We start from the raw sequence: 26,745 nt of genomic DNA on the forward strand, positions 1-26,745 counted from the left end.
TGGCTGATGGTCTTGTCCAGCAATCAGTAGGAGCCCACGAGGCCGTCAACCCAGAGGGTCATTTTCACATCCCAATTTATAATTGTGCTGCTGGCCATGTGCCCATTAGGGAAAAATGTGTTGCCTGGGGGTGCACATTTTCCGTCCCTTGTCTGTAGGCCCTATGGTCCCAATTCTGTTCAGTTATCCCCAATTCCCTCGGTGGACCACCCAGAGCTCAAACCAGTGTTGTCATGGTACATTGCAGGCATCACAAAGCATATGGTGGATTCAGAGTGGTTATACTTGGTGTGTTCCCATGATTTGATAGCTATGCAGGAGACATGGTCCCTTGTGGCACACGACTTCCAGGGGTATGCATTCTTCGTATACCAGCGGTAAAGACAAAATAGGCCTATTTTGCTGGGTTAAGGTGGGTCTATTCTAGTCAATCGCCATGTGTCCCATTGTCTCCGATGACTTGATGGCACGCCAATGTGTTGCCTCGACGGATCATGGTTCTTTTGCATCAATGTTTATAACCACCAATGTAGCCCCGCTGCTAATTCCCTATTGCTGTTATTGGTGGAAAGAATTATTGGGTAGAGGGAAAGCCATCCAGGGCCATTAAAATGTATCTGTGGGGATCTCAACCTATCCTTATGGCAAGCCTCCAGGAAGACGAGGGCCCGAGATGGCGCGTGGGAGTCCTGGTGGCGGACCATCCTAGGCGAATGCATAGATTTGCAAGAGATGCAGCAAGTATGTTCATGACACTGGGCCTAAGGGCATCGAACGGTCATTTTCAAAACGATCAGCCAGCAAGTAAGACCTATGACACGTATCCCAATTCCAGTTTGATAGACTACATTTTGGTAAATGTGGAAGCCTGGGTCCATTTGCATGATTTTAGGTTGTTCAAGAGGCCAGAAAGAGAACATAATCTGAATGTAGCCCTGGCTAATGGGTCACTCTTTGGTGTAAAAGGGAAGGGCCATAGGCACAAGGCGAAAGCTTACTCCAATGGAGGCAGGAGGCGAAGCAAGGCGACCCATTAAGTGGCATACATTGGACCTCGAACTGAAAATCCCAAGGTTGTATGCATCTATCCTGCCTCCGTTGAGTACTTCTGCCTAAAGGGGTCCAATGTGGATTTTTTCTTGCAGGTGTGCGAAAGCATTAAGAGCGTTCGAGGTAGTGGCCTGAGCAAACGTAGGTCTGTTAACAGTGGTAGGGTTAAGGTTTTTCGAGCAGCCAAAAAGGTCCTAATTGAGTGTTCTAGGTGCCCCAGAGACGAGGGCACAAGGGCCCTTGTGGATGCAAATTACTTAAGGGGGGAAAAAAAGGAGGAATACTCTGCCCAACTCCGGGACAATCTTCTCCGGACTGCTAATTCATTCCAGGGATGCCAAAGGTTTCTGGCATCATGTCAATGCAGTAAATAGCCGGGTGGACGTCCCAGCGCACGATACCATTCCTGAGGCAGCATGGGTTTTGAACTTTGGATCCTTGTATAGCAGGGACACTGCCTCGAATGGCCTTAGCCAGGAGCTCACTGCACTCTATAGACCATACGTGATGGCTGCCGCTCCATTGGTGCTATCGATTCAGGATATTAAGAGGGCAATTATGACCCAGAAGCCGGGGAAAACTACTGGCCCGGATTTAGTTACCATTGACTGGTTTAGGCAGGAGCCGAGCATATGGCTCCCCTGTCTGCATAAGCTTTTCAACAGGGTTCCCTATTCTTGGACCCAAGCAATCATCCCCATATTTAAAAAGGGGTGATAGGGTCTGCCCTGCCAATTATTGCCCGATTTCCCCGCTCGATGCGGGGGGAGGCCGGGGAGAGAATGTTTGTAAAGGCAGTGCCGGTCCACTTGGAGGCCTGGTGCCAGGAGGTGGGGACCGTTCATCTCCAGGGTGGCTTTTAACGTGCTGTCAGCGTGGTTGACCAGGTCATATGGCTCTCGTTGATATTACAGAAGTACACTTAAAACCTATGAAGATCCATGCAGTCTTCATGGATTTGAAGACTGCCTTTGACAGTGCACCGAGGGCAGAGGCCCGCCCAGTCCAGTTTCGGTATGCCATCAGGCATACTGGATGCAATACAGTCACTGTACTGTAATAATGGAGCAGTCATTAGGTACTCGGGAAGGGGGGGGTTAGAAGGGGTTGGGGGGTTAGTATCCTCTAGAAAGAACATTGAGGCCAGTGTACGGCAGGTCTGTGTTCTTTCCCCAATTCTGTTCCATCTTTTTATTAATAGAGTGATTGAATTGCTACTGGCTGAACAGATGCCCCATCTTTGGCGCTGGAGACAATCCCCATTTTGTTATTTGCCGATGACGCGACATTGCTTTCCCTGACCCCTATGGGGCTAGGGAAGAAATTAGCCATCAGGCATTTTGTGTGGCCAGTGGACTTGAAATTAATTTGCAGAAAACTGTCCATGGATTTTCGCAAACCCTGTGCCAAGAAGCACCTCCGCCTGAAAGTGGCTTTGAGTGGGGAACCAATTAAACAGGTCGCAAGCTTCAATTATTTGGTGGTCTCTTTAACAGGCAATTGTGCCTGGACAGAAAAGGTAAAGCGGACCGGCTTTATGTTGGCCAGTAATAGCAACAACAATAATAGGGCAGCCATATCTAGATTCATCCAGGCAAATGGGGCGGGTCTGGTTAGTGTATCCCAGCAAATGTATAAGCCAGGCAAGGGAGGCAGCTCTGTATGGGGTGGAGTTTTGGGGTATCTGCAACCTAGTAGACCTCCAGGGCGCGGAACAGAAATTCCTCAAATCAGCTCTGGGGCTCCCTGTAAATGTGCCAAATGCACTGGTACTGTGGATCTTGCCCTGCTGAGTATTGTGGGTTTTTCTTCTGCTGATGCCGGTATTTCTTTGGGCTAGACTGTGGCCTAATATAGGAGAGTGGTCAGCAATGTTTTGGCGTGCCCGGGTGGCCCAAGCCTACCTTGGTTCCGGTGGATTCGCAGGGAGTTATCCGCAGTGGGAATGGAAGGCTTCTGGCTGCAGCCCGAAAATATTCATGAAGGCCTCTAGGATTAGATGGCAAAGACACTAGAGCGATCCTTGCATGCTCAGCCAGTCTAGCTCCCTACTTGGCCAGGTAAGTAACCCCAGGTAACTTGGATTTTATGCCCCCTAAACTAATGAGGGCCCTGTACATGAAGAGGTGCATTGGCATATTGCCTTTGGCATCTCAAGCATTCCTGGAATGTGTCTTATTCAGCCATTTGTCCATTTTGCCCTAGTGCAGTTGAAAGCATCGAGAATTTTGTTTATTTGTCCAGCCTATAAGTACTGTAGAGGAGCAGCTGAATAACTCTGCAGGAAGTCCCGCCCCCATCCTTCCTATATGCTGGAAGCCAGAGATCGCGACATGCACGACACCAGTGATGGTGCCTATTCCACTGAGAGCCTTCGAGGAAAGGTATCCATTGAGAAATCCCCAACTGACGTATCGCCGTAGAGATGACAATCTCCTGGACATCACCGAAGGAATATGAAGATGAGAGAGAAGTTGGTGACATCACAAGAAGCGAGCGTGACACACTGAGAAGAGTGGCTGAAGAAAAAGAAGATGTATAGACTTTATGGCAGCTGATGAAGAAATAAAGAATCGAGTAAACTTTCATATGCGGAATGAAGATTGCACGCGTGTAAAGCACTGCAGAAAATGCATGCCGTTTTATAACTGTACAGATGCAGCAACGCAAGTAAGGCTAGCTATACGTAGTGAACAGTCTGCAGGCGGTGCCGCCATTATATAGAATTCTGGACAGTGTCACACATTTAGTAAGATCAGACCCACAGAGAAAGAAGGATCGGAATGCTGAGTCAGAGCAACATGAAACTAAGAGCATGGAATCCCTGAAGAGCTGTCTGGCCTGGTGTCAAAGGCTGGTGTACGTGTGATGCTGAATCAGCCCTTGTTAAGGTGCAAGGAAATAACACCACAAGTGCCAAGTTTATTAATTCAAGACAATTAAATGCTGCAAAACAGGCCAAAACACGGTCTCCTGTCAAGTGAGCCAAGGATGGAAGTAGGAGTTGGGCGTGCAGACCAGAATTGTGATAAGAGTGTGCCTATACGCAATTATATTCCCAGGAGCAAGGATACTTTGCAAGGCCAAGTTCAAAGACAATCTGGACGGCAGAAGGCATGAGCGATGAGAAGTTGGACTAATTCAGGGGCAAGGGGAGACACGGTCAAGTCCACCCACTGGCACGAGGGGCAACAGCTTACGTGCTGCTAGTGAGCCGAATGTTCCAGAAGGGCAGGAGCATGCCAACCACTTGTAGAGGGCCATATAACGAAGGGCCTTATAGTTTGAGAGCCAATTATACACTGTGTACTTAACTGTTGAAGATGACTTGCACTAGGGGTGGGCATAAATTGTCCACCTGTGTAGAGACCCAATCACAAGCCGTCCCTATATAGAAAGTATACTTAGATGTTCCCCTTGAGTGTATCACAACCCCCGTATGTTTTTCTTGTTTGCCACGTAGTATGACATCACGTATGGTGAATGATATAAATGTGTCTTCTATGCAAAATATTTGATGGCTCGAGAGAACGTCTGTTGATGTCAGTTGTAACTCCCTGAAAACAGTCGGGAGAGATTTTTTTGCCAACTTCCTGAGTCAATCTTATTGGTGTAAGAGTTATTCTGCATCCCATCCATGCATGACTTTACTTATTTAAGGACCCCTTGGGGGTACGCAAGGAAGAAATATTTGCTACCCCTAGTTATGCTCTCCTGCTCTAACAGGGCATCCTTGGTGTTGTGTTTTTGCCTGGCTGGCGATCCGGCATGGGGCACTCTGTTGGCATGGGGGAAGCGACTCAAGCACATGGCCACTGGAGGGCACGTTTTATGAGATGTATCTAACGCACAATTTTAATCGGATCTCTTTTAATGTGCATTGTTTTACTCCATGTTTTATACGGTCATAATGTCATTTCACTGGCTCATTTTTATTGTTTTTTGTGTGCATTTGTAAGACTTATGACCCACCACTAGTCGAAATAAAGTATTGAATCTTGTACATCGATTTCCACAAAAACATCAACTAACCATAATGGATCTACCATGGCGTCACTTACCCTGGTTGTCAAAAATTGGACTTGCTTCTCAAGAAGCACCAGCTCCTCTGTCTGCTTCATCCGGCCAATGCTCTCATTACATTCCCACACGATCTGTAGCGGGGCGGGAGGAAAGATGGCCGGCTCAATTAGAACAGGTTCACCCACGTCCCCTTACATTGCTAAAGGTGTATTCATGTAGGCCAAAACGGAGTTGCAACTAAACGCCATTACCCTGATGATCACAGCACGAGGCAGCACTAAAGGCAACATTTTAAACCATAGTATACAACCACGCATATCCTGATCCTTTTATTTCGGCTAGGACAACTGATCCCAAACAGTATCGGGTTTTAGAAGAAAAACGGGTCTATTCTTACGCCACCAGAGCAATGAAGTTACCTCGCCAACCAGCGAACCTGGATTATCCAGGATTCAATGTTGCATTCCAGGAGAGATGCTGGCGGGGTCAGAAGGACCAAATGTCTACCAAGGTGGTTGTTCAAGTGGGATCACGTTGACACAGGTTGTACATGAAAAGAACTGGCATCTTGGGGCCTGGGTGACTCCTTGTAATCATTGGACAGCATGGGGGTTCTCAACAACAGACTACTATCCACCACAGCAAAAGCCAAAAAGAGTCCTACTGGAGACCAGAACACTTTCATAAAGACTTCATGCGCTGGTGTATGCATGCAGCTTAACATTTAACTACAAAAACAGTCAACCAAAAATCTACGGTTTGTCTGGGATGTGAGATATGGGCTTGGTCAAAGTGACCTTGGGAGAACTGTAAGTTTATGGAAGTGTTAGTCTAATCTGAAAATGTTGGTACTACAGATGGAGATTATGTCCACTTACTTGACTGACCGCTTTCAGTGCTTTGCCCACAGACAGCGCCATCACAGAGCCCACCAAGGACAGCTTCAGAACATTCTGCAAAAAGACACTTTTTTTAAAAGAGTGAAGAAAGCAAACTAGATTCAGCCAACTCATTGGTGCAATTAAAGTCAACCACCTACAGAAGAGCTCTCAACTTTCCCGTGACCACACACGAGAAGGCAATACAGTCCTGTTTTTGCATGGGGTGCTAGGAATTTTAGTTCATACATTTTGAATAGGGTAGAGAAAACTACAAGTCCAAGAATCCAAATAGGAAATACAGGACTGGCTGCCTCCGGACCATTGAGAGTTCTGCTAAAGGCTAGACACGGCAGCCTCACCTCCATTAGGATCTTGAGACGGGTAATTCTCTGGAAGGGCAGCACTAGGAAGGACTTCAGAGTCTGGCGCTGGCACAGGGGCTGCTGCTCCAGCTTTTGTAGAACATGCTGGAACTTCAGGTTACCGTGCCTGGAGAAGAAGAGTACATAAGCTGGCAAGGTACTTTCTACTGAAATGTATCCCTGTATGGTTACATTAAGAAAAGGAGGAGGGTAGCAAAAAGGATTGCATCCTGCTAGCCCAGTTTCACTCAAACCAATCACACTGCCCTGTATCAGATCTCTCTTTTGAACATACTTTCTAAAAACCTTGAACACAAGAATAGCCTTGAAATGGCTAGAGTGACAATGGAAGAGCCAAGTGTATGCTGCTCTGGTCTCCCCCTCCCCTTCCCCCAACTGCTACAGGAGCAGCCTGTGTTGGATGGGGGCTGATCTCCCACTCCCCCACAGACATAGGTCAGACTCCATTCAGCAACCGCCCCATCAATACCATAGACTGATCGCAATGTTACAAAGGAGAGTCAGGTAAAGCAAGGCTGTCTTCTACCAAGACCCAGACATTCATCTACCACTCTGAAAAATTAAGTGACGTGTAGACGAATCGAATAAATATGAATGGGTCACTAATTGGCGAACAGCTCTAAACCTGTATGAAGGCGACATTGCATCTATGTCGGGGTAATTACTTCGAATGTCCTTCAAGAGCAAAGTTAAGAACTAGATGCATTCTGGGAGGGCCAATCAAGAAGCTTCGTTCCCTCCCCACTGCCCCCGTTTTTGCCTCCGACCACTATCTCCTCTACGGAACTTCTTCCATTCCTAGTTTACATGTCCTATTCCTGCTGCTCATTTCAAGGTACAGGTTATTTTATTAAGAGTTTTTACTTATTGATTTCCTGATCAAATCTCAGCGAGTTTTACCTCTTTAATCAAGGAGGCACATTTCGGCGAGATGGCCCTGCAATAAAATGGAGGCGGCGAACAAGAGGCTCCAACAAAGCAGAAGGGGGCTGCACAGGCGGGGTATCAAATGGTTAATGGAAATGTTGGCAAGGATCAAGAAGCCTCTGCCATTGTACATTTAGTGTTGGTAGAAGTGCTTAGGACGGTATCCAGTGAGGTTAACGAATTTCAAATAACGAATACTGAACATACAATACCGAATTTTGTATTAAAAATATATGTATGCGGGTGGGGTAAGAGATTAAAGACAGGTGGGGAGGGATTTGGGGTGGGGTATGGACCGAGGGAAACAGGGAGGTTGTGCGGGACCACAAATATTTTTTTCTGTATTTTAGGTTCGTCAAAAATGTTATTTCAGTTTTCGTGAAGATCACATGGTAAGTGTTCCAACGATTTTTTTTTAAATTTATTTCGCATTTTTAAAGCGCTCACACATCCCGCAGGCACCGAGGCACTGTTACAGGAATGGTTTTTTAGTTGCATAGTTTTTGGTCTTAGTTGCGTATTTATAACGCAACTAAATACCCAGAGGTTTCCAAGCGCGGACCCGGGGATCGAACCTGTTTTGCTTCATGTCGTCTTGCTTCCAAGGTGAGCACGTTGGCGCGGAGATATCCTCCCAACAATGCTGTGGAAGTGCAGTAGAGATGGTAATCTGGCGGGGGAAGGTGTTCGGGGCTTTGAAGGCAACACTACACTAACAGTCTAGGTGAGCAACTGCCAATGGTCAGGCAACCTCCCATCCCACACGAGAGTGATAAGTGCAGCAACTCTGCACTATGGAGCCAGAACGCCCGGCCTGCAGTTAGTCAGGGAATAGACCTGTTCAGACACAGCACAGAAGGCCCCCCCCCCGAGAGAACTTACTTCACCGGAGACATGTAGCCTTCGAGAAAGGCTCGTATTTGGGAAAGAACCAGCAAGCTGCAACGACAGGGTGCTACTTCATGTATACTTTGATGTTATGTAATCTGTGATTGACAACTTTTTTGAATTTTTGTATTATGCTAAATACATTTTGATAAGCCCTTTATAAAATAAATTTGTCCTCTGGATAATTTTCAGGTTCTTGGTTTACAATAATACGCTGGTCCAGAGTGTAGAGTTCTCCTGCGTTTTTCTTATTTTTGTATCTGCTCACTCATGACCTGCCCCATCTCCAGGCTATTGACCGGGTTTAGAAAGCAGTGCACCGGTTAGCAGTTCTGGGAAAGCGCTAGGTGATCCATTAAGGTCAAGGCATTGTAATCCTAGCTTCAAGGTGTTGGTATTATTTTCAGAAGTGCATCTGCCAAATATTCCACTATTCCCTTTCTACATCCCCCGCCATTACGCTTGGTAAAATGATTGGTGGTGTTTCCCCATCACCAACAGCACAGAGGAGCTAAACACCTGAGTGCCAAACTACCCAGAGGAAGTGCCATGGATTGCAAAATGCTGGCTCAAACATGTGCATTAATATGGTCTGTGTGCTTCTGCATGCATCGTAGGGTCCCAAGCGATGGGCGTGGCCAGTGGGCGCCTTACATCAGCTGCTGCATGAGCCGCTCCTGGTACATCTGGTTGGTGACGTAGGGGACGTAGACTTTGTGAAACGATGGACAATGCTTCAGAACAATCTCGCCAACCCCTCGGAGGAACACGTCACCCTCCAACTGCTCCTCCAACTCCAAGAGGAACCTGAAAGCAGAGAGAGTTGAGTAGCGTTTGGTGGAGGATGGGGTGGGTGTGGCGATGAGGCCTACTCCACTCCACAGCCAAGGCAAAAAAACATAGTACAGTATACAGTGAATAGAACGGGAAAACATAGTACGAGGTTCCAACTTGTTATGGTCTGAATAGGGTAGCTAGCTTGAGAGGGTTCCAGTGCTAGGGTAGAGGTCCTGCACGTCAGGGTGGAGGTGCATCGACAGAGCAGAGTTTAGGATTTCTGTCAGGGAATAGCAAGGGTTGCCAGAGATCAGTGGTAGGGTACATCGGTGCTTTTTGTTCGGTATAGTACTGTAAATGAAGCCAATGGCGTCAAAATCCTGAAATTGAGGAGGCAGCCCGATAACCCGGGGTGGGTCCTCCTCCACTCCTCCCCCTGGGTAAGGGAGAGGGCACAGGCCAAATGAGCACCAAAGTTGCCAGAAGCCTGCGAAGGGCTAACAAAAGAAAGGGGCGGGGTAACCCCTTTATAACCGGCAGGCGACCTACCGCAGGAAGCATCCAGCTCCTGCAGTAAGACGCCCGCCACGGAGGAGGGAAGGATTTCCTTTTGCCAAATGAAGAACCGTCTCATTCTGCACTTTACTAAGGGGAAATGAAAGGAACTGAAGAATGAGCAAGGATAAGCCTCGTTGGTACAAATGGACAAATGCAAGGGTTATGCACAAGTGGCCCGGGGCGAGGTTGGAGGCGCAATGGCAGAGATCTGCGAACTCTCCATACAGGGCTAAAGGGGCATGTGACAGGAAGGGATGGAGATGCGTCAGCTGAGCCACGTGGGGCATGTTAGGGTAATAGCAAAGCTCTAGACTGAAGTACAGGCACAGCTTTAGAAAACTTTAAGAACTTGGCTGTGGGTCCACCATTGACTTGGTGGGGCTGCAGATAATAAAATGGGATATTGGTTCCGCACTCACCTCTCGCTGACATCCTTCACCTGCTGCAGGTTGGAGAACAACGCATGCACCTCTGTGGCGCGGAGGCATTGCGTGAGCTTGCAGGATCGCTCAAAGTGATTCACTGCCACAGAGAGGCTGCGGAGGTAGGAGGCCTCCGATGTGACAACCTCAAACACTGCCTGAGAGAGAAAACCAGAAGACAGGTAACAGTGTTATCTGGAAAAGCCAAACCACCTCAAAATTCACCAAGCCAAACTGTATTTTCCAACTCTTGTTGGAGCTTTGGCTATTGGGTGTCGTTTAGCCACCAAGCCAAAACTATTGCATTGGAGTACTGCAGATGACGTGTGCGACCACACCGATTGCTGGATTAGCGACGCTTGCCTGCCATTTTCCAATCAGTACCATCAAACGTTGGCCTTCCAGGGTTTTTTTCAAAGCCTTCAGTTCCGAGTAAATATCTTAATTGAAAAGGTGCATTAAAAAAAGAAAGTCTTAACCTAGTGTGCCATCAGTGCAATGAACAATTGCCCAAAGTCCTGTTAAAATAAGCATCAACAACAAAACCAACAGTTTTGGCTTGTGTGTAGGTGCGAGATGGTCATTTGCCAGGTACTGCTATCATAGGCCCAGGTAATCAGCCCATTTTCCAGCTATTGTCAATGTATATCCAGGTAGAACCCTTATGGCAGTGCCTGACAAATGCCTACCCATGCCCTAAACCCCAAAACTGTTGGCTTTGCCAATGCTAGTCTAATTGTGCTCGGATTCCAGACCATGGGACCATGCGCAGTAGCACAAACGTGCACGTCAACCAGCCTACGTGGTAGCAGGCACTCTAAGGATAGCCCCTTTGAAAGTGGGCTTTAAAGATGACCCTTAACCCATAGAGCTGCCACCTTAAATCACTCAAAATACTTGCTTGAGGGTCTGTATATACTTTGCTTGTAGGAGCTGCACCAGCTACTCCCTTCCCTACAGGATATTCCTAATGCAGCATCCTGCCATCGATTAACTAGCAACCTGCTTCTCCTCCTTGCTCCAGACAAACCCCAATCTTCTGTTCTCCAATTCCTTCTGATCCTTGATAAAGAAAACTGCTACACAAATTGTTATTTACCCTCAATCTGGACTTTAACCTTCTTGTGGTGACCGCTTGGGACCAGGAGCCACTTTGAACCAGCAGCTGTATTTTGCTGGTTTGAAAGAAAAAGGCGAATTCCATTGGGGTGGATGCTAGAATTGCAAACTAAAAAATTTGGTATATATTCGGTGTGCTCATTGTCATTTCAATTTTTTCTTTTTTTATTGTGAAACTGGTTGATCTAGGCAACCTTACACAACGTCCTTTTTTATATCCATATAAAAATATTGAAAGCTCTGCAAACAAGTAAAACTAAAACAGATTACAGAAAATACAATTTAGAATTTACCTCCCATATGAACTAAAATCCCTTGGTTAAAATCCAGAAACCTGGAACTAATTGTCCAACACGTTTTTCACACTCCCTAGAAACCTTTATCTGAATCTAGTCTACGTGCTTCAGGATCCACGCAGTTTACACCCCTGGGGTGTTTTGTAGCTATTAACTACATCCTGTAAAAAAAGGTACATATTGGGAACTGTAAACGAAGGGATATTGGCAAGAAACAAGGTATCACTCAATTGAGTTGAGCATCCTTCTGCAAGTTTGAATCTGCTGGCGCATGATTACATGGTCTGATCAAAGGCAGAATACTGAGCTCTATTAGAGGAGCAGCAAGAGGAAGAAGTAATAAACTATTCGATGACCCTGAAGAAATGCAAAAACTAGGATTCAGATAAACCTTTCTAGGGAGTGCGAAACATGTGTTTTTCAAGTAGCATCAAGCTTTAGCTTTAGGATTGCAACCAAGGAATTGTGGGGAGGCAAATTCTAAAGAATATCTATTACTATGACGTTCTCCAAATTGTACTTAAATGAGCTAACAGAGACCACTCATATGTAACTATTACACAAGTGAAATTGATTCTCCTTTTAATGACCTAGGATGAAGGTCAGAAGTGGAGCCTGCCAGGATTCGCGGCAGACCTGCGGAGCACACATGCATGTTTGTAGCAAGCACTTAACCCTGCTGAGCTAGGTTATTAGCCATATTCATTTTGAGGTGGAGTAATAGAACACTGCAGTTAAACCTGCAGAGCACTTTATAAAATGGTGTATGCTCTTAAAGAGGGACACTGGATGGTTCATGCTCAACCATCGGACCCTGAACCCTATGAATCATGGATTTGCAGCCCTGGATTTGCCAGATTAAAAAGTCATCAAGTGGAGACTGGAGGAGGCTCAACCCACCAATGGGCTCCCTCCAGCCTCAACATTGGGCAGGGATATCAGATTGGAAAAACGCGTTCTTCAATATTTACCATTGTAAAAAAGAGGCCTATTAGTTACAAGCTTCTTTATTTAACTCCCCATAATTTACTCATGTCATCAGTGTCAAATACCAAAGATCAACCCCTTCTTACCCATAGAAAACCTTTCCTCAACCTTTCAAAAGACCAAGCCACTCCAGGTGTTTTGCACTCACCTCCTGCAGTCGGCGCTCCTGGAGGCTGATCCGCTTCAGTAGACCACTCTCCTTGACTTGTGGGATCTCTTGCCAGAAGGAGAATGCCGAATCCCGGGGAGACATCTGTGGAGGAGACATGAGCGTGTAGGGCACCAGACCGGCCATGCAGAAGGACCGTTCGACTTGAAAGCAGGCCATGCCAGGCCTCGGGTCCATCCCTGTGCATTGTGACCAGTACTCCTGGTAGAGAGGCTCTGGAGAGAGGAAAACATTTAAGCAAACGAAAATCGGGCAATCATACGGCATTAAACCCTCATGTAGAAAACAATGGCTTGAGGAAGCGCCATCAAAATATAGGGAGTGGTTTGTAGTCCACTTAGATCAATGAGAGACGAGTCCTTTGGTGCAAGCAAGAATGACACATTGGAGCCAAGCAAGCTGTGCAACCACACTTCAGTTCTAACAAATAGTCTTCCTGACCCCAGGAGCAAGGATTGGAGTACTCCACCTCAGCGGGGAAAATCCCCATCTGCAGCACACAATATATGAAGACTCCCCAGCAGGCCAAGGACTCGCAGAGGCCAATGTGATTGGGCAGAGTCATGCGAGCAAGCCAGTCGGCTGAAGTGGGTTTGCTCTTCGGACCAGCATGAGGATTTGCCTTGGCCATGAAAGAATGTGCTGGACATCGGATTCCAGCTGCTAACATGGCAAGCCTACGTGGAGGTATGCTCTTATGATGGCAGCTGCCAAAATGGCAAGCCCAGATGGAGGTCTGCTCCCATGAGGACAGCTGCCAAAATGGCAAGCCTAGATGGAGCTCTGCTCCCATGAGGACAGCTGCCAAAATGGCAAGCCTAGATGGAGCTCTGCTCCCATGAGGACAGCTGCCAAAATGGCAAGCCTAGATGGAGGTCTGTTCTTATGAGGACAGCTGCCAAAATGGCAAGCCTAGATGGAGGTCTGCTCCCATGAGGACAGAACATTTTGCCCCATTTCTTTGGCGTTTGTGTTGCAGGCCAGTCCAGGTATCGGAGCAACAAACACTTGGGGGTTATGCCCAGAATATATAAGAAAGTATAGCTATGGACATAAGTTAGAGGTTTGCGACCTTATGAAGGAATGAAGTCACCAACCTCGTGCCTTTTTGATCATATGGTTTATACAAGAGGACTTGCAATCTCTTAACCAACTGTTTGGGGTATCGCTAGATAATGTTAGCACTTCCGCATCAGCCTCTACAGCACCAAAACGCGTGTAAGTTGCACCCTTCGCCCCACACCCCTCCAAGTTTCCCATTTTCAGATTTCTTTTTTGCAGTTTTCTCGCACTTGGTCATCCCTCGTTTCTCATCCTTCAGTTTCACAATTGAATCGCCTTCCCTTTTCTTTATGTATTCATTTTCCGCCCACTGTGTCGACCTTTCCAGTTTCTTTTTCCATTGAATTTGTGCAACTTTTTGTATTTACTTTTGCATTGCCCCCACCTCACAATCTTACACCCTCGGTTTCCAAAATCACTTCAAACAGCCTTTGCAGCGTTGCCACCATCAGTGAGGTGTGACCAGTACTGGAGCAGTCAAGTGGCATTGTGACCTCACAACCAGCTGCAATTAAGAGATCATGCAGGGTATCTTAACTACTCGCCACATGATGTACCTTACCGGGGATGGTGGGCCATTACTAGGAGGTACAAGCAACGCTTTATGGCAATATCGCTACTAGCAACTGTCAGTGCAGCTGGCATGAGGGTGTGAGGAATTCGACCATCTGCACGGATAGTGTGCATTCGCCTTGGCTTTTTTTGAAATTTTCTAAGAGATAGAATGATGGGAGATCATCCTCAGAAAATGTGTGGCTATTCTGCACACATTTTCGGGGGGAGGAACACAGCCTACAGGCGCAGTCCTTCCTGTCCCATTTAGCTGGAATGTGACCGCCACGGGTACATCAAAGCATCTCGGGAAAGGCAACACCTTCCTACTGCCATGACTAGCCTAATTAAATATCAAAGGCTCCATGGATCTGCCCGGTTCCATTGTCAAATTTCTGTGTGGTTGCAGCGCATACCGATGAGTTAAAACTAGGAAGAGGCCTGGTCACAGAACTAACGGAATCCCCTTTCAGAGGGAAGTATTATGTGATTTGATAAAGACAGTCTTCAAGGCAGACCTGCGCTTTGATCAGGAGTCACAGAGCTCAATTAACCAGAGAGAATTAATCCATAACAGACAGGAAGACTGGGACTCAGTACATGTTGTCACCCCTTACCTTTCTTGTTGCAAAGCACTTTGGTTATGACCTCATGTATAACAGAAGATTGTCGGTGGGGACCCAGGATTGGCTCATTAATGTAGGATTAGCCTGCACCACTGGGGCCGATTTGCCTTTAAAAGAGGGTTGAGCCCCTCTTGGCAGAACCGACTACTTTCAAAAGGACTAATGACTCATTTGGACCCTGGCTGAAGGTACAGTCAGCCTTACAGCTTCCACCAGTGAAGGAAGGCCAGGACGTCCATGAGGGAAGAAAGATCCTAAACATCGCCATGGGAAAAGAGGGAGATACCAACCTCAGAGGACCTGTCCAACAGCTCCAAAGCTGGTACCCACCCAGCACACAGCATGCCCTGCTAAGTGGGAAGTGCCAGAGTGTCTGAACAAAGCACAAGGCCATTGCCTGAAAACTCAGCTTTGGGCGGTCCACCTTAAAGGACATAAGCCCTGCGAAGAAGCTAGGAGTGCCACAACAAGCATCAACCAGCGTACATCTTTTAAGGATATTTTCAAGGCACTCTAACCGCAACATCACTGACTTGTCATACTGCAGTCACGCAAGCCATCCAAGATGCCTTGACCAGCAATTCAGATCCACCAACCAGCACAGAGACAACGATACTTGGCCATGAGCCACTGTGTAGGCCAGCCTGGAGCTGTTCATACAGACTCGCTCTGCCAAACTGCCTGCTGCCCAATAACTGCAGCTGTCTCCCATCTTAAGCTGTGTCACAGGAGCTGCAAAGCGTCCTGGAACCGACTTGACACTGTCTAGCATCATCTCTCTCACAAGGTACATTGTGGTTCTGTTCCCCTGGTCCTTCTCCGAAGGCCCCTAGTGACATTAATGACCCCTTGGTCCCTTGGTGCTGAAACAAATAACCTTGAACAATCAAGACTGATTGCTTTACAGGCTACCCTCCTGTCAGTACCCAGAGTGCATCTCTTTCCTTTATTAAACTGTCTGTCCTCTGTGTTCCTCTGAGGTAATAATAAAGTAGATATTTGTATACAACCTTCACTGGAGAGTCTGAAGTAAGGACAGAGACAGTAAAAGGTAAGGAGGCTTGATTGAACCATAGACCCTGTAGCCACACTGACTCAGAACCTCTCCAACCAACACCAGGAATATGGAATGCCGACCACGTAGAACAGGCCAGCATTCCATTACAACACCCCCCCCCCCCACTAGCCAAACACCACCAAGTAAGGCAATACAACAAAAAGAGAAACAGAAGCGAACAGATGAACAAAAACTAAACAGAAGCCACACCTGTAAATTGGTGCAGCACAAAATGGGTGCTCCTTAGTGACTGAAACAACCATAGAATGAAATGCGCTCGAAACAATGGAAAATATTATGGAACACTGCAAATATATGAACGAAACCTTCACCCACGCATGACTCACTCCCACCCTGCCAGACAATCTCATCTTAACAGGAGGCACCCACATCCTCAGCGGGTGACCCCTGTCACTACTGACCTATGCACATACATCCCGCTCCTCTGATACCTTGTCACATCAAATCTGTCCACACTACCACCAAAAGTTGATACCTCACTACACCCGAGCTCTAATCCAGCAGAGACACTGCTCCACAGAAAAGTCGCTTAAATGAGGTTCCAAAGAGGGGCCACCCACACCCAAAGGCACCATGGTGGTACCCCTCAACACGACTACCCTTCACTTGCTCCACCTTGTCCCACCATCCAAAACCGCATAGGGGACATAAACTTACTCCTCCCCTTTGGCACGAACCTGGGGTTCTTTACGCACACAATCCCCAAACTTGACATCAAGGAGTTTCCTCTCCCCTGTTGTGCCCTCATCCATTCCTGGGAAGCATGCACCCTTTCCAACATCTCTGACATGTTCCCTTCAGTGAAACCCCCTCCAAGAGCAGCCATTCTCAACATTAACCTTTCTTCCCCTCATGAGCTTAAATGGAGACCTGCTAGTAAAAGGTTGAAGGTGTCCATCTATATGCCGTCAACGCCCCAGAAACCAGCTCCTGCCAGCACAAACGATTGGTGCTACCAACTGAATGGCCTGTGGGATGTATTGACCCACTCTGCTATACTATGCGGCCTCACTCTGCTATCTATGGTCCAAGAAACAGTAAAATGGTGGCAAAACCCTTGTGCGCGCCAAAACCTCGTTTTTCAACACACAAAAAGATGGCTGCACAACCTGCCACCCATGGTGTATGTGGGGTGGAACAGAGCACACGCTACAGAAAAAGTGCCAGTGGGCTCCATGACAAGTAAACCGAGTGCAGAGGGAGAAACAGTGCTTTGCAAGTGAAAAAAAAAATGCCTGTACATGACATTTACTTTGCTGCTGAAACTTCAAAATGCCTGTTGAGTGTTGGAAATTATGTACAGGCTGTACATAATTTCCAACACTCAATCTTGCTTGGCGCTAAAATTCATTTAATCTAATGAAGCACTGAATTTATAAGGTCCTGAAATGTTAAGAGAAAACACCTTCTCAGCAAAACTGGATTGCCTGTGAATGGCAACTCCTGTCAAAAATCTGTGTGCAGCCACACTGGGCTACCTGTGAGTGACAGGCCCTGTCAAATGGGCTCTCCTGATTAAACTTTAAGGTTGTCTAAACTAAAGGTCTGCAGGATTAGCAAATATAAAAGGATTGTTTCTGAAAGGAACACAGATCTCAGTTGTTTTGATCCCACAGTTTTAAATCAAGAATGTACATTGCATATGTTATCTGATGCAACAAGTTCGTTTTATGCTTGATTTCAGGTCAAGAAATTAAGAATTAACGTAGGCTGGCTGGGCCTGCAAGGAGTTGACAAACAGGTTTCCACCCAAGGGGAGGACATTGCTCTCAGCAGATGGTCACTGACACATGATAATTGTGGGGTATGCCAGAGACTAAACAATAGATTCTCCATGCCAGGAAATGAAGAGGTCATAAACTAGGCTTGCAGAAGGAAATCCCAAAGGTGGGGGCTGCTCTTTGCCTCTAGAGACAGAGAAAAGGCTGACCATTTGCTGTTAAAGAATATGTAATGAAAGTTTTTAGTGTATAATTCGCTATCAGAAGTGCTGAAAAATATAAAAACGGGCAGATTTGTTAATCTAATTTTTGGCCCTACATTATAAAATTTGGTGGAACTGTAGCATATTCTGAACACGAATGGCAATATATGTGGTTTTTATGGGAACTGTATTTATGCTAGAATTGTTAAACTTTGCACACACATTCCTATGGTACACGCATATTTGTGGAAATTGCAAAATTTTGGAAAATGTTTTCAGGGCAAAATGGACAAAATGCTGCAGAAAGGCGAAACAAGGTCTCACAGCTGTGGGATTTTGATGAACAGATACTCCATAAAATATGGAATCCTTGTATGTGATTTTCGTAGAGGTTGCAAATGTATAAATATGTATTTAGGACAAAATCCGATTTTGATACTATTGGCTAGGGGAGATTTCTAGGTATTGTAAAAATCAAGCCATAAACCTGACATCATCTGTCTTTGAGCCAATCACCCAGATGCAAGGCAGAGAGGAGGCTCTGATCCAATCCCATTTCACAGGGACAGGTTAGTTAAGCCGGCCCATGCGCCCATTTGGTGATGTCATTTGACAGGATAAATAGGGACATCTGACAACACAGACTCTTCTAATTCCAGGGAAGCACTTTGATCCAGTATTCAACATCCAGCCTCAACATCCTTCTAGATCCAGATGCCAACCACCAGGCTAAGAAGTAGCTGAACTATTTTCAGCTAGGCCTCAATCCTCAACTAATCCTCACAACCCAGTGAAGCTCTGTGGTGTGGGGAAGCATCCTGAAACTATCTGGCTTGCCATCATAAATGCTTGCCTGCTGAACTTGCAATCCCGCTGATCTGAAATATCCAGAAACGAGAAGGGCAGATCCCGTGCAGTTCCGACGACCAGCCTAGCTGATGTGCTGTCCTTCCCTGATAGACCGACCCAATTGACCATAAATTTGATGGTCCATAAATCTTAAATCCCATTGGATTGTTGAGTATTAACAGGATGCTAGAGAACTATTGTATATCTTGCCTTATCTTGTTCCACCCTAATCTCTGAACTATTACTACTTTCATAACCAGTAACAGTGTCAAAGTCGTTAGTACTACCCTATCCTGTCTATTTGATAAAGCGTCATTTTGATAGTCATTGTGTAACTTTTATCCATAAATCCCACTTCGAGTGCTTGGACTGGTTCCACCGGGAAAGGCCCTGGGGATCTGTTACTGAAGTCATGAATCAGTCTCAGCTTACTTCGTCCCAACCTAGTTGTCTAGTTTGAATGCTCTAGTTTTGAGTAAAAGCATAATCCATATTTTCTGGTTTTAAACTGAAGTTCTTGTCCAAATTTGCATCTTTATTTTCGAAAAACACCTCTCAATAAAACCTCTATAACTCCCTCAGTTTTAAATATAGAAATTAAATTTCAGCTCACTAATACCCAACATCCTTAGGACAGTCTATTTGTTCAATATCGCATAGTAAATGTTTGCTGCAAATTTGCAATTTCAGCCAAAGTACACGTCTTTTGTCCATTTCAAAGTGCTTTTTCCATCCCATCATGATCTGAAGTGTATATTGTGGTTCATCTTATAGCCCATGCATGTTAGGACCTGATTAGTGTCACTTTCTTTGGAATTTGTCTCCATTTTAGTATTTTGACAATTTTGCAACATTTCACAAAGCCATTACACCTATCATTGCAAAGTGTCATTTGCCAAAATATGGTTTTTTCTCGAGTGGGAGGGAGGATTGCCTATAACTCTAGACATTGTATTTAATTCCCGAAAACCTGCTGATTACTCACATTGGTGTAGAATTGATCATTTGTATTTAAACAAAACTTTGCAGGGGGAATATTAACCTAAACGCTATCTGTGTGCAAAACAAGACTGTTCTTTTAACCTGAGTTTTCTATTTTGCCTCCTTATAAGTGAATTAAGCAGCTTGACTTATATTTCTGAATTGTATTGTTACCCTTTGGGTGATTGCTGCCCCATATACCTATCTATAGTAAACTTATGCGTGATTTGAATATTAAATATTTACTTTTGCAAACTAGCCTGATTCCTGGTTCAGTGTGACCTGGGAGTGTGGGGGGGTATTTTGAGAAGGGTATGATATGAGTGGTATATAATTCAGAATATTGAATTTATAGACAAAAATAAAATAAGGGTTTCATTTGCACACTACATGCTAGGCGAGACTTGGGTGTGTGTGCCCGATTGAAATCCCTTACAGCTTGGGGGCTCATGCCGGGTTCCTGAATTGGACCTACCACTCGTGACAGTCTAAAACCGCATACTAGCAGGTAGGGTACAGACGCCTTGCTGGGTTGGTACACTGTACAAGCACCCCTCAAAAGAAAAACTAAAAAGAAGAATTGGGCCCGTTTGCAAAAGTAACTCAACCTTGAAATAAGCCATAAGGAAATTGATATTTCTGAGATGGCGACCCCAGTGGAAATTAATATTGCTAGGGAACACTTTCTGCACAAACTGTTCGTCAGGGGTGAGTGGCCACAACAGGATGAACAGGTAATAAAACAACAAGTCACTGCAATCGACCTTGATACCTGGCAGGACAAGGGTCCATTAAATCAAGCGCTTTGCAAACTGTACATGGCCTCAAAAATAAAAGGAGCAGTTAAAAATTGCCAAAATAGCGGCCTACCTAACTCCACATAGGAATTGTACAGAAAAGCATGCAGACAATATAGATTTGGCAAAGAGGTAAGGGGAAGCACTGCAGAAAATCCAGATTAATCCTGACTCTGCAGAGCAAAGGCTCCAGGAAAGCAAAGAATCAGAAACAGAGGCTAGGCAGTATATTACCAAACTGAAGGAAGATCGGTCTCTCTTGCAGCAAGAGCATGTAGAACAGGATCTCAAATTACAGACACTGCAAGATGAGTATCAGGAAAGAGGTGACTTTATAACAGTCAACAGAAACTGGAGCATCAATTGAATTATAAAAGAGTCTGCAGAAAAGATAGTCACCTTACAAAACCACCTAGAACTTTGAAAGAGGAAAATAATAAATTATTAAAGACATCCAATCTTGATGAGGAGCGACAGAAATCTAGTGCATTTAAAAACGGACGCCCTAGCTGCACAGAGGGGCACTCTAACTCAGGAGAGGGACGACTCGGGCCAGGAAGTCAGCCAATTAAAAACTAAGTTGGAGGAAAGAAAGCAGGCCCTTCAGGAGTTTAGTGAAATTAAAACTGAATATGAAAAGCTACTAGAGCACACCAGGCAGGTGGAGGATGCTCTGACAAAGAACACTGACCAATAAGGACCAAGCTCAGGAGGTGGGTCTCCTGCAGAAAAAATTGGGCCAGTATTCCCAATCCAGGCAGGAAGCACAGGCAAAATGAGGCTCTCTGTGAAAAGAGAGACAGGCTCCACAAACAGATAGCCGTGCAGGAGCAAATCATTGAGAACAGTAAGGCCTTCATAGAGGAGCGAAAGGGTCAGATTTTGGCATGTAACCAGGGAATAGGGGTTGAAAGATTAGGTAAGAAGGGACAAACCTCCCTTCTCCCCCGCCAAGCATAATCTCAGCACCCCTGTCATCAGGGACTTTAATCCCTTCAGTTCCATGGACTGCCACCCTCATGTCCACTGGCTCATATGAACCAAGGGCCACGGGGATGGTAGACTTCAGCAGAATGGGAAATATGGGACTGACGGATCAGTGCCTCCCAGAAATTGACAGGTGGGCATCCCTGTACATATTCCCAAATGTTACGGCTAGCCTCTCTGATCAGGAAGACTCCAATGAGGGGAGAATCAGAATTGGATCCTCGAAAATATCGCCTACCAAGGGATCAGTCGGGAACTCCATGAAACTAGACCCACGAAGAGTATCTTAAAGACCTCTTCCCAGCTAGGGCAGTGGGGTGGAGGGTACTCAGCCAATCCTGGGAGCAAGGGAGAGTCAGAAGACTCTTCGGAGCGCCACAGGTCAAGAGACTAGGCCCCCCACATTCTGGAAGCCATTCCCAAGCTCGCAGAATCAGAGAGCGCCTAGAGGATCAGATGGCCACCTCCTGTAGCAGTGCCTCTGAGTCAGAGGATGAGTGGACAAGTGTGACCAAGACTAAAAAGGCCAACAAAATTAAGAGGGCCCTACTGAAAGATCCCTTGAAACAGATAAAGGCAATGAGAAGCGTCATAACTCCCCATCATGAAAATGCCAAGTATTCAGTTTGGGAGCACCTCGAGTTGTATGAGCAAATGATGTATACTTTCCATTTAAAAGATAGCCAGAGTTGCATTCAATATGTCAAGTGGACATTTTCCCCGGAATACTCTAGCTTCTTTGCGGGGCTGGAGGATCAGAACCACTCAAGATGGTCCACATATAGGGCGGCCATCTTAAAGCACTTCTCCATACATAGGAATCCTCAAGAGGCCTGCAAGGCGGCCTACAACCTGTAATGTGGGGAAGACCAGGCCCCACAAGAATTTGTACAAGAGTTAAAACGTGCCTTTGTGCAGACCACCAGCAGGGTGCGCACAGACAGTAGGGAGTTAAGAACTTCTTTCATGAAGTCCCTAAATACATCATGACCCAGCTGGTGAGGGATATTCATGAGAAGAGATCCCTAGACTGGGTCATTGAACAGGCAGCTCGCATTTATCAAGTGCAGAAAACGGTAGAAAATGAAAGTACAAATAAAAATCCCAAACCAACCAACACCCCTGCTGCTGCTAAGGTGGCGGGGGTGAACGTTGCCCCCATTTTAGATCTGGAGATGGGGTGGGCCTAAAAATATTCCAGCACAAAATCCTCCCAACCAAAGACCCAGAAGGCCCTCGAGCCAATCCCAAACAGGTAGTCAGGGAGTTAACCCCACAAATGGGGCCCCCAACTCCCCTATCAGCCCCCGTTACAAGGACAACAGACCTATCCTGGGCTATGTTTGGACTCCCCCAGCCCAAGGGGGGGGGGATTCCAACCAGATAGCGGTCAGCCCAGGAATCTGCCCTCCTAACTTTCCCCAGGAGGGCAGTAATCCCCAGGTTGAGCTGCTTTCCCGGGTAAACCTGCTAAACATCCCCCAAAACAACCCTTTTTCTTTCCCCACTTTCCTGAGCCCAGACAACCCAATCCGGGAGAAGGGAGGCCAAGGATGGAGGGGTACCAGAACTATCCCAACCAAGGGTATTATGGGAGAAGGGATGTTACCCTTCCCGTGACCAACCTAGGATGGACCAGAGAATCCCGTACCAGCCAGAGCGGGTGTCCCAACTGGAGTGCCAGGTCCAGAACTTGTCACAAGATCTGAGTCGCATGTTGAGGGCTCAGCAGAACCCTCAGATGAACATGGCAACTCATAACCCCTCAAATCAAGGGTCTGGTACTCCAGAGCAATGACGGGGGAGAACCCCGACAACCCACTGGTTCCCAAGGAGGAGGCACAGGTGGAAGGGGGTGTAAAGCCTTAGAGGAAGCTCCCTTCCCCACTTGTGAAAAGCCCATGGAAACCCAGGAACCGGAACCAAAATCTCCTGCCCCCGAAAGTCTGCAACCTAAGGAACAGAGGGCGGGTAAGAGAAATAAAGGGCCTAAAAAGACCCATTTTGTGGAGGAGTTTAGAATCTTCCAATTTGAAGGAGAGGTCCTCAGAGAATTCTGGGAAAAGTATCTTCTCTTCTTCAGGGATGGGGGAACTCCTCCCAAAGATAAATGGGTCCGAAGAGATCCTAATCAAGACTGGGCGGATGTGGCGACTGAGTTGAAACCACCCATCATTGAACCCCAACCAGAAAATCACCTTGCCCAAAACAATTCTGGTGACTGCCTCCAAAAAGGGGAGGGCAGCCCAGAATCAGAACCAGGGGAGTCTAAAACTCCCCTAATAGCCAACGGTCACCTTTTTCTTACAGGTTCCCAAGCTCCCAAACAAAATCCTGCCCAAACTACCCCTATGCCAGAATCAAGAGTAAACTAACCCACCAATTTGCCCAAAATGCGCATTATCTTTGCCCCCTTCAGGAGAAGGAGGGAAGATTTTATGCCCCGGTCCAAATACAGGGGCAATGTAAATTTTTGGTACTGGCAGATTGGATCCCAAGCCACCCTTCTGTCAAAAAGGTCCTTTGATCAGCTAAATTCAGGAAGGGGGGGCGAGATACCAGATCCCTCTCACCCCTCTTCCTGAACTTCAGAACTTTGATGGGAATGAAATCCCTGTCGAGGGGACTGCAGATTTAGACATTAAAATTGGGTGACACAAGGTGAAACACCCGGTCATAGTTGTGACTCCAGAGGGCACACCATGTTTATTAGGGAATGACATCCTGCGTAGATGGTCTCACATCATAGATTGTGTAAACAAGGTCCTCTGGACCCAGACTAAGCAACCAATCAAATTAAAACAGTGTCAACCATGTTAGTTTAAATGGCACATGCCACACGGTTGAACAAAAACCTGACCAAATTGAGTTCCATTTTCAAAACAACCGAATCCCTGGCGTGACAGTAATTTTAGTAGGACAATCAACTGGTGATGGAAGTCCTATTTCTGAAAATCAACCTTCCTTCCTGTCTCAAGTGGCATTCCACACTGGAAGGAAATACTCTGAAATTCTATACCAATCCACAATCAGAAAATCTCAATTCTATAGTCCAAAATAATGAGAAACCAGCCCAAAGCTTGGCTGACATTCAGAAAATTGGAGAACAGTTGTTCATCCCCATACAGTTAAATGTGGTGAAGGACTCGGTTCTCACCCGAGCTTGCGTGAACAATGGTAAGAGCTTCATCAGTGAAGCCATGTTCTGAAAACTCCCAAAAGATAGTCATTCCCACCCTTAAATCGATAGACAAATGGGAAATGGACCTGGAAACACCCAATTCCAAACATCTCCTGCCCAAAAGGTGTATGCTCAAAATGTCTATAGGCAACAAGAGCATAGTCCATAATTGTTCGGTCGGGCGAGATGTCCCTGCTGCATTTTATTTAGGCAGTGACATTCTCAATTGCTTTGCCATTAGTTTGGACCTAATGAACTTCAAAGCCTGGTCCCAATTAGCGGGTATTCCCGTGGACTTTGATGACCCAGAGAAAGCATTTGTCAGCTCAATTGCTGCCATATGCAGTTGAAATTCAGATTGGAGAGGAAGTCACCATCTCAGAATGGACCCAACAATTCACACAGTAAAAATTAAAAGAGGACAAACTGCAAAATCCTGACGCATATGTCACCTCAATGCCCATTTCCAACAAGGGTTGGGGTTAAACCCAACACCACTAGTCAATACAGAACACAACACCATTCCAATAGCAGTGGATAACAGCGACCTGAGGAGTATCACTCTGGGCGCAGGCACCATTATTGGAATGGCAGTTGATGACCAACATTTTTCCACAGATTTAGGTAATGAACTGGTAGGATCAATCCCCAATGACTGTTTTGGCAGTGATCGCGACAATGACAACACCAGACCGGATCTTCACCCGGCATGCAGGGGAATGTGCTGGTGTACTCTTCCTGCCCTTAAAGTAAGAAAGAGGTGACCTGTGACTTCAGGAGGGATGAGGTGATCTTTCAAGTCCACCAGGACTGCCTTCCCCATCTGAAGCCATCAGTCCAAGTCAGTACTTTAACCAGGGACTTCTCCACCCAGCTGGAGGAGGCCACTGAGAGCCAAACCAGAAGTCTCCCCGGGCTTCAGGCAGATGGTTGAAGAGAGCATCAACCTAGCTGATGCCCCAGACTCTGAAGCAAAAGCAAAAGTTGAAAGAAGTTGTTTTAGATTTTGAAGATCTTTGTGGTGGACTTATGACTGTGGTCGCAGCGACATCCACACAATTCCCACGGACCTTGGCATGACTCCAGTGTTTGTGAAGCAATATCGCTTGCCTCTAGCATCAATGGAGTCCCTTACAGAAATAATTAAGAATCTTTGAGTCCCGTGGGATAATTCGTCCAGGCCACAGCACCTTCAAAATTCCAGTGCTGGGGATTTTGAAACCAATCTGCCAGTGGAGACTGTGCTGACCTAAGGGAGCTAAACAAACGGGTCCACACTTACCGATGGTCTCTTTCCCTACATTGACCAAGGGATGGCCCAGATCCAGAGGACAAAGGTATACGCTGCCATTGATCTGACCAATGGGCGCTGGGCTGTACCAGTCAGTAGGGAGGACCAATACAAGCTAGCCTTTACCTTCGGGGGCAGCAGTACACTTAGACCTGGACTCCCTTCAGATACATCAACTCCGGCAATGAATTTGATATTTTAATGCATAAGGCCATGCCCGACTTGGGTCAAAGGGGTAACCTGGCCTATGTAGATGTTCTAAGCAAAAGCTCAACTGTGGAGGAACACAGAGATCCGTTATGTTCTGACACAGTTGAGGGCTGCCGAAGCAAAACTCTTTCCAAAAGGCACAGTGGTGCATGACCCGTGTCAACTTCTTGGGGCATGAGAACTCCGAGGGTCTCTGCCCCCAGTAAAAGAAAGTAGAAGCACTCCAGAAACTAAAAGACCCGACAACTCTGCGGGAGCTAAGGAGCCTCCTTGGACTGACTAATCACAGTAGAAAGTTCATTGAGGATTACGCACAGACCACAAGACCCCCTGATCCATCTGTTGAAAGGGGGGGGGGTCAATTGGGAGTGGGGTCCAGAACAAGCCGAGGCAGTGAAACTACTTAAGAAGCCTCTCACAAGCGCCTTGCCTAGCTTACCCTGTCAAAAACGAGGAGTTCTTGGAGACAGGGTTCTCAAATACATGTTTGACTGCAGTATTATACCAAAAGAATGACAAGGTCAATAAAGTCATCTCCTATGCAAGTAAGACTTTATCCTCTGTGGAGGAATAATTCAAAGACTGAGAAGGCACTCCTGGCAATGGTGTGGGCATTGAAGAATTACTGCCCGTTTATCCAGGGGGGGGGGGGAACACATAGTGGAGACTCCACACTAGCCTCTGCAATATCTTCAAAGTGACAGAATCCGGGCCGGAAATGTGAGTA

The 26,745-nt window shown here is 46.3% G+C and overlaps 1 protein-coding gene across 1 annotated transcript in view; it reads right to left on the reverse strand.

Annotated features, from left to right (window-relative positions):
• LOC138472769 (rho guanine nucleotide exchange factor 19-like) overlaps positions 1 to 26,745 on the reverse strand; it is a 111,725-nt gene that overhangs the window by 41,947 nt on the left and 43,033 nt on the right. Inside the window, exons 3-8 of the mRNA XM_069611103.1 lie at positions 12,460 to 12,695; positions 9,907 to 10,067; positions 8,807 to 8,959; positions 6,314 to 6,443; positions 5,952 to 6,026; positions 5,112 to 5,204 (exon numbers count right to left, since the gene is read on the reverse strand). Coding sequence (XP_069467204.1) covers positions 5,112 to 5,204; positions 5,952 to 6,026; positions 6,314 to 6,443; positions 8,807 to 8,959; positions 9,907 to 10,067; positions 12,460 to 12,695 — 848 coding nt within the window. The remainder of the gene's footprint in view (positions 1 to 5,111; positions 5,205 to 5,951; positions 6,027 to 6,313; positions 6,444 to 8,806; positions 8,960 to 9,906; positions 10,068 to 12,459; positions 12,696 to 26,745) is intronic.

Source organism: Ambystoma mexicanum, chromosome 8, assembly GCF_040938575.1.
Source record: "Ambystoma mexicanum isolate Mex_15411 chromosome 8, UKY_AmexF1_1, whole genome shotgun sequence".
NCBI classification, from domain to species: domain Eukaryota; kingdom Metazoa; phylum Chordata; class Amphibia; order Caudata; family Ambystomatidae; genus Ambystoma; species Ambystoma mexicanum.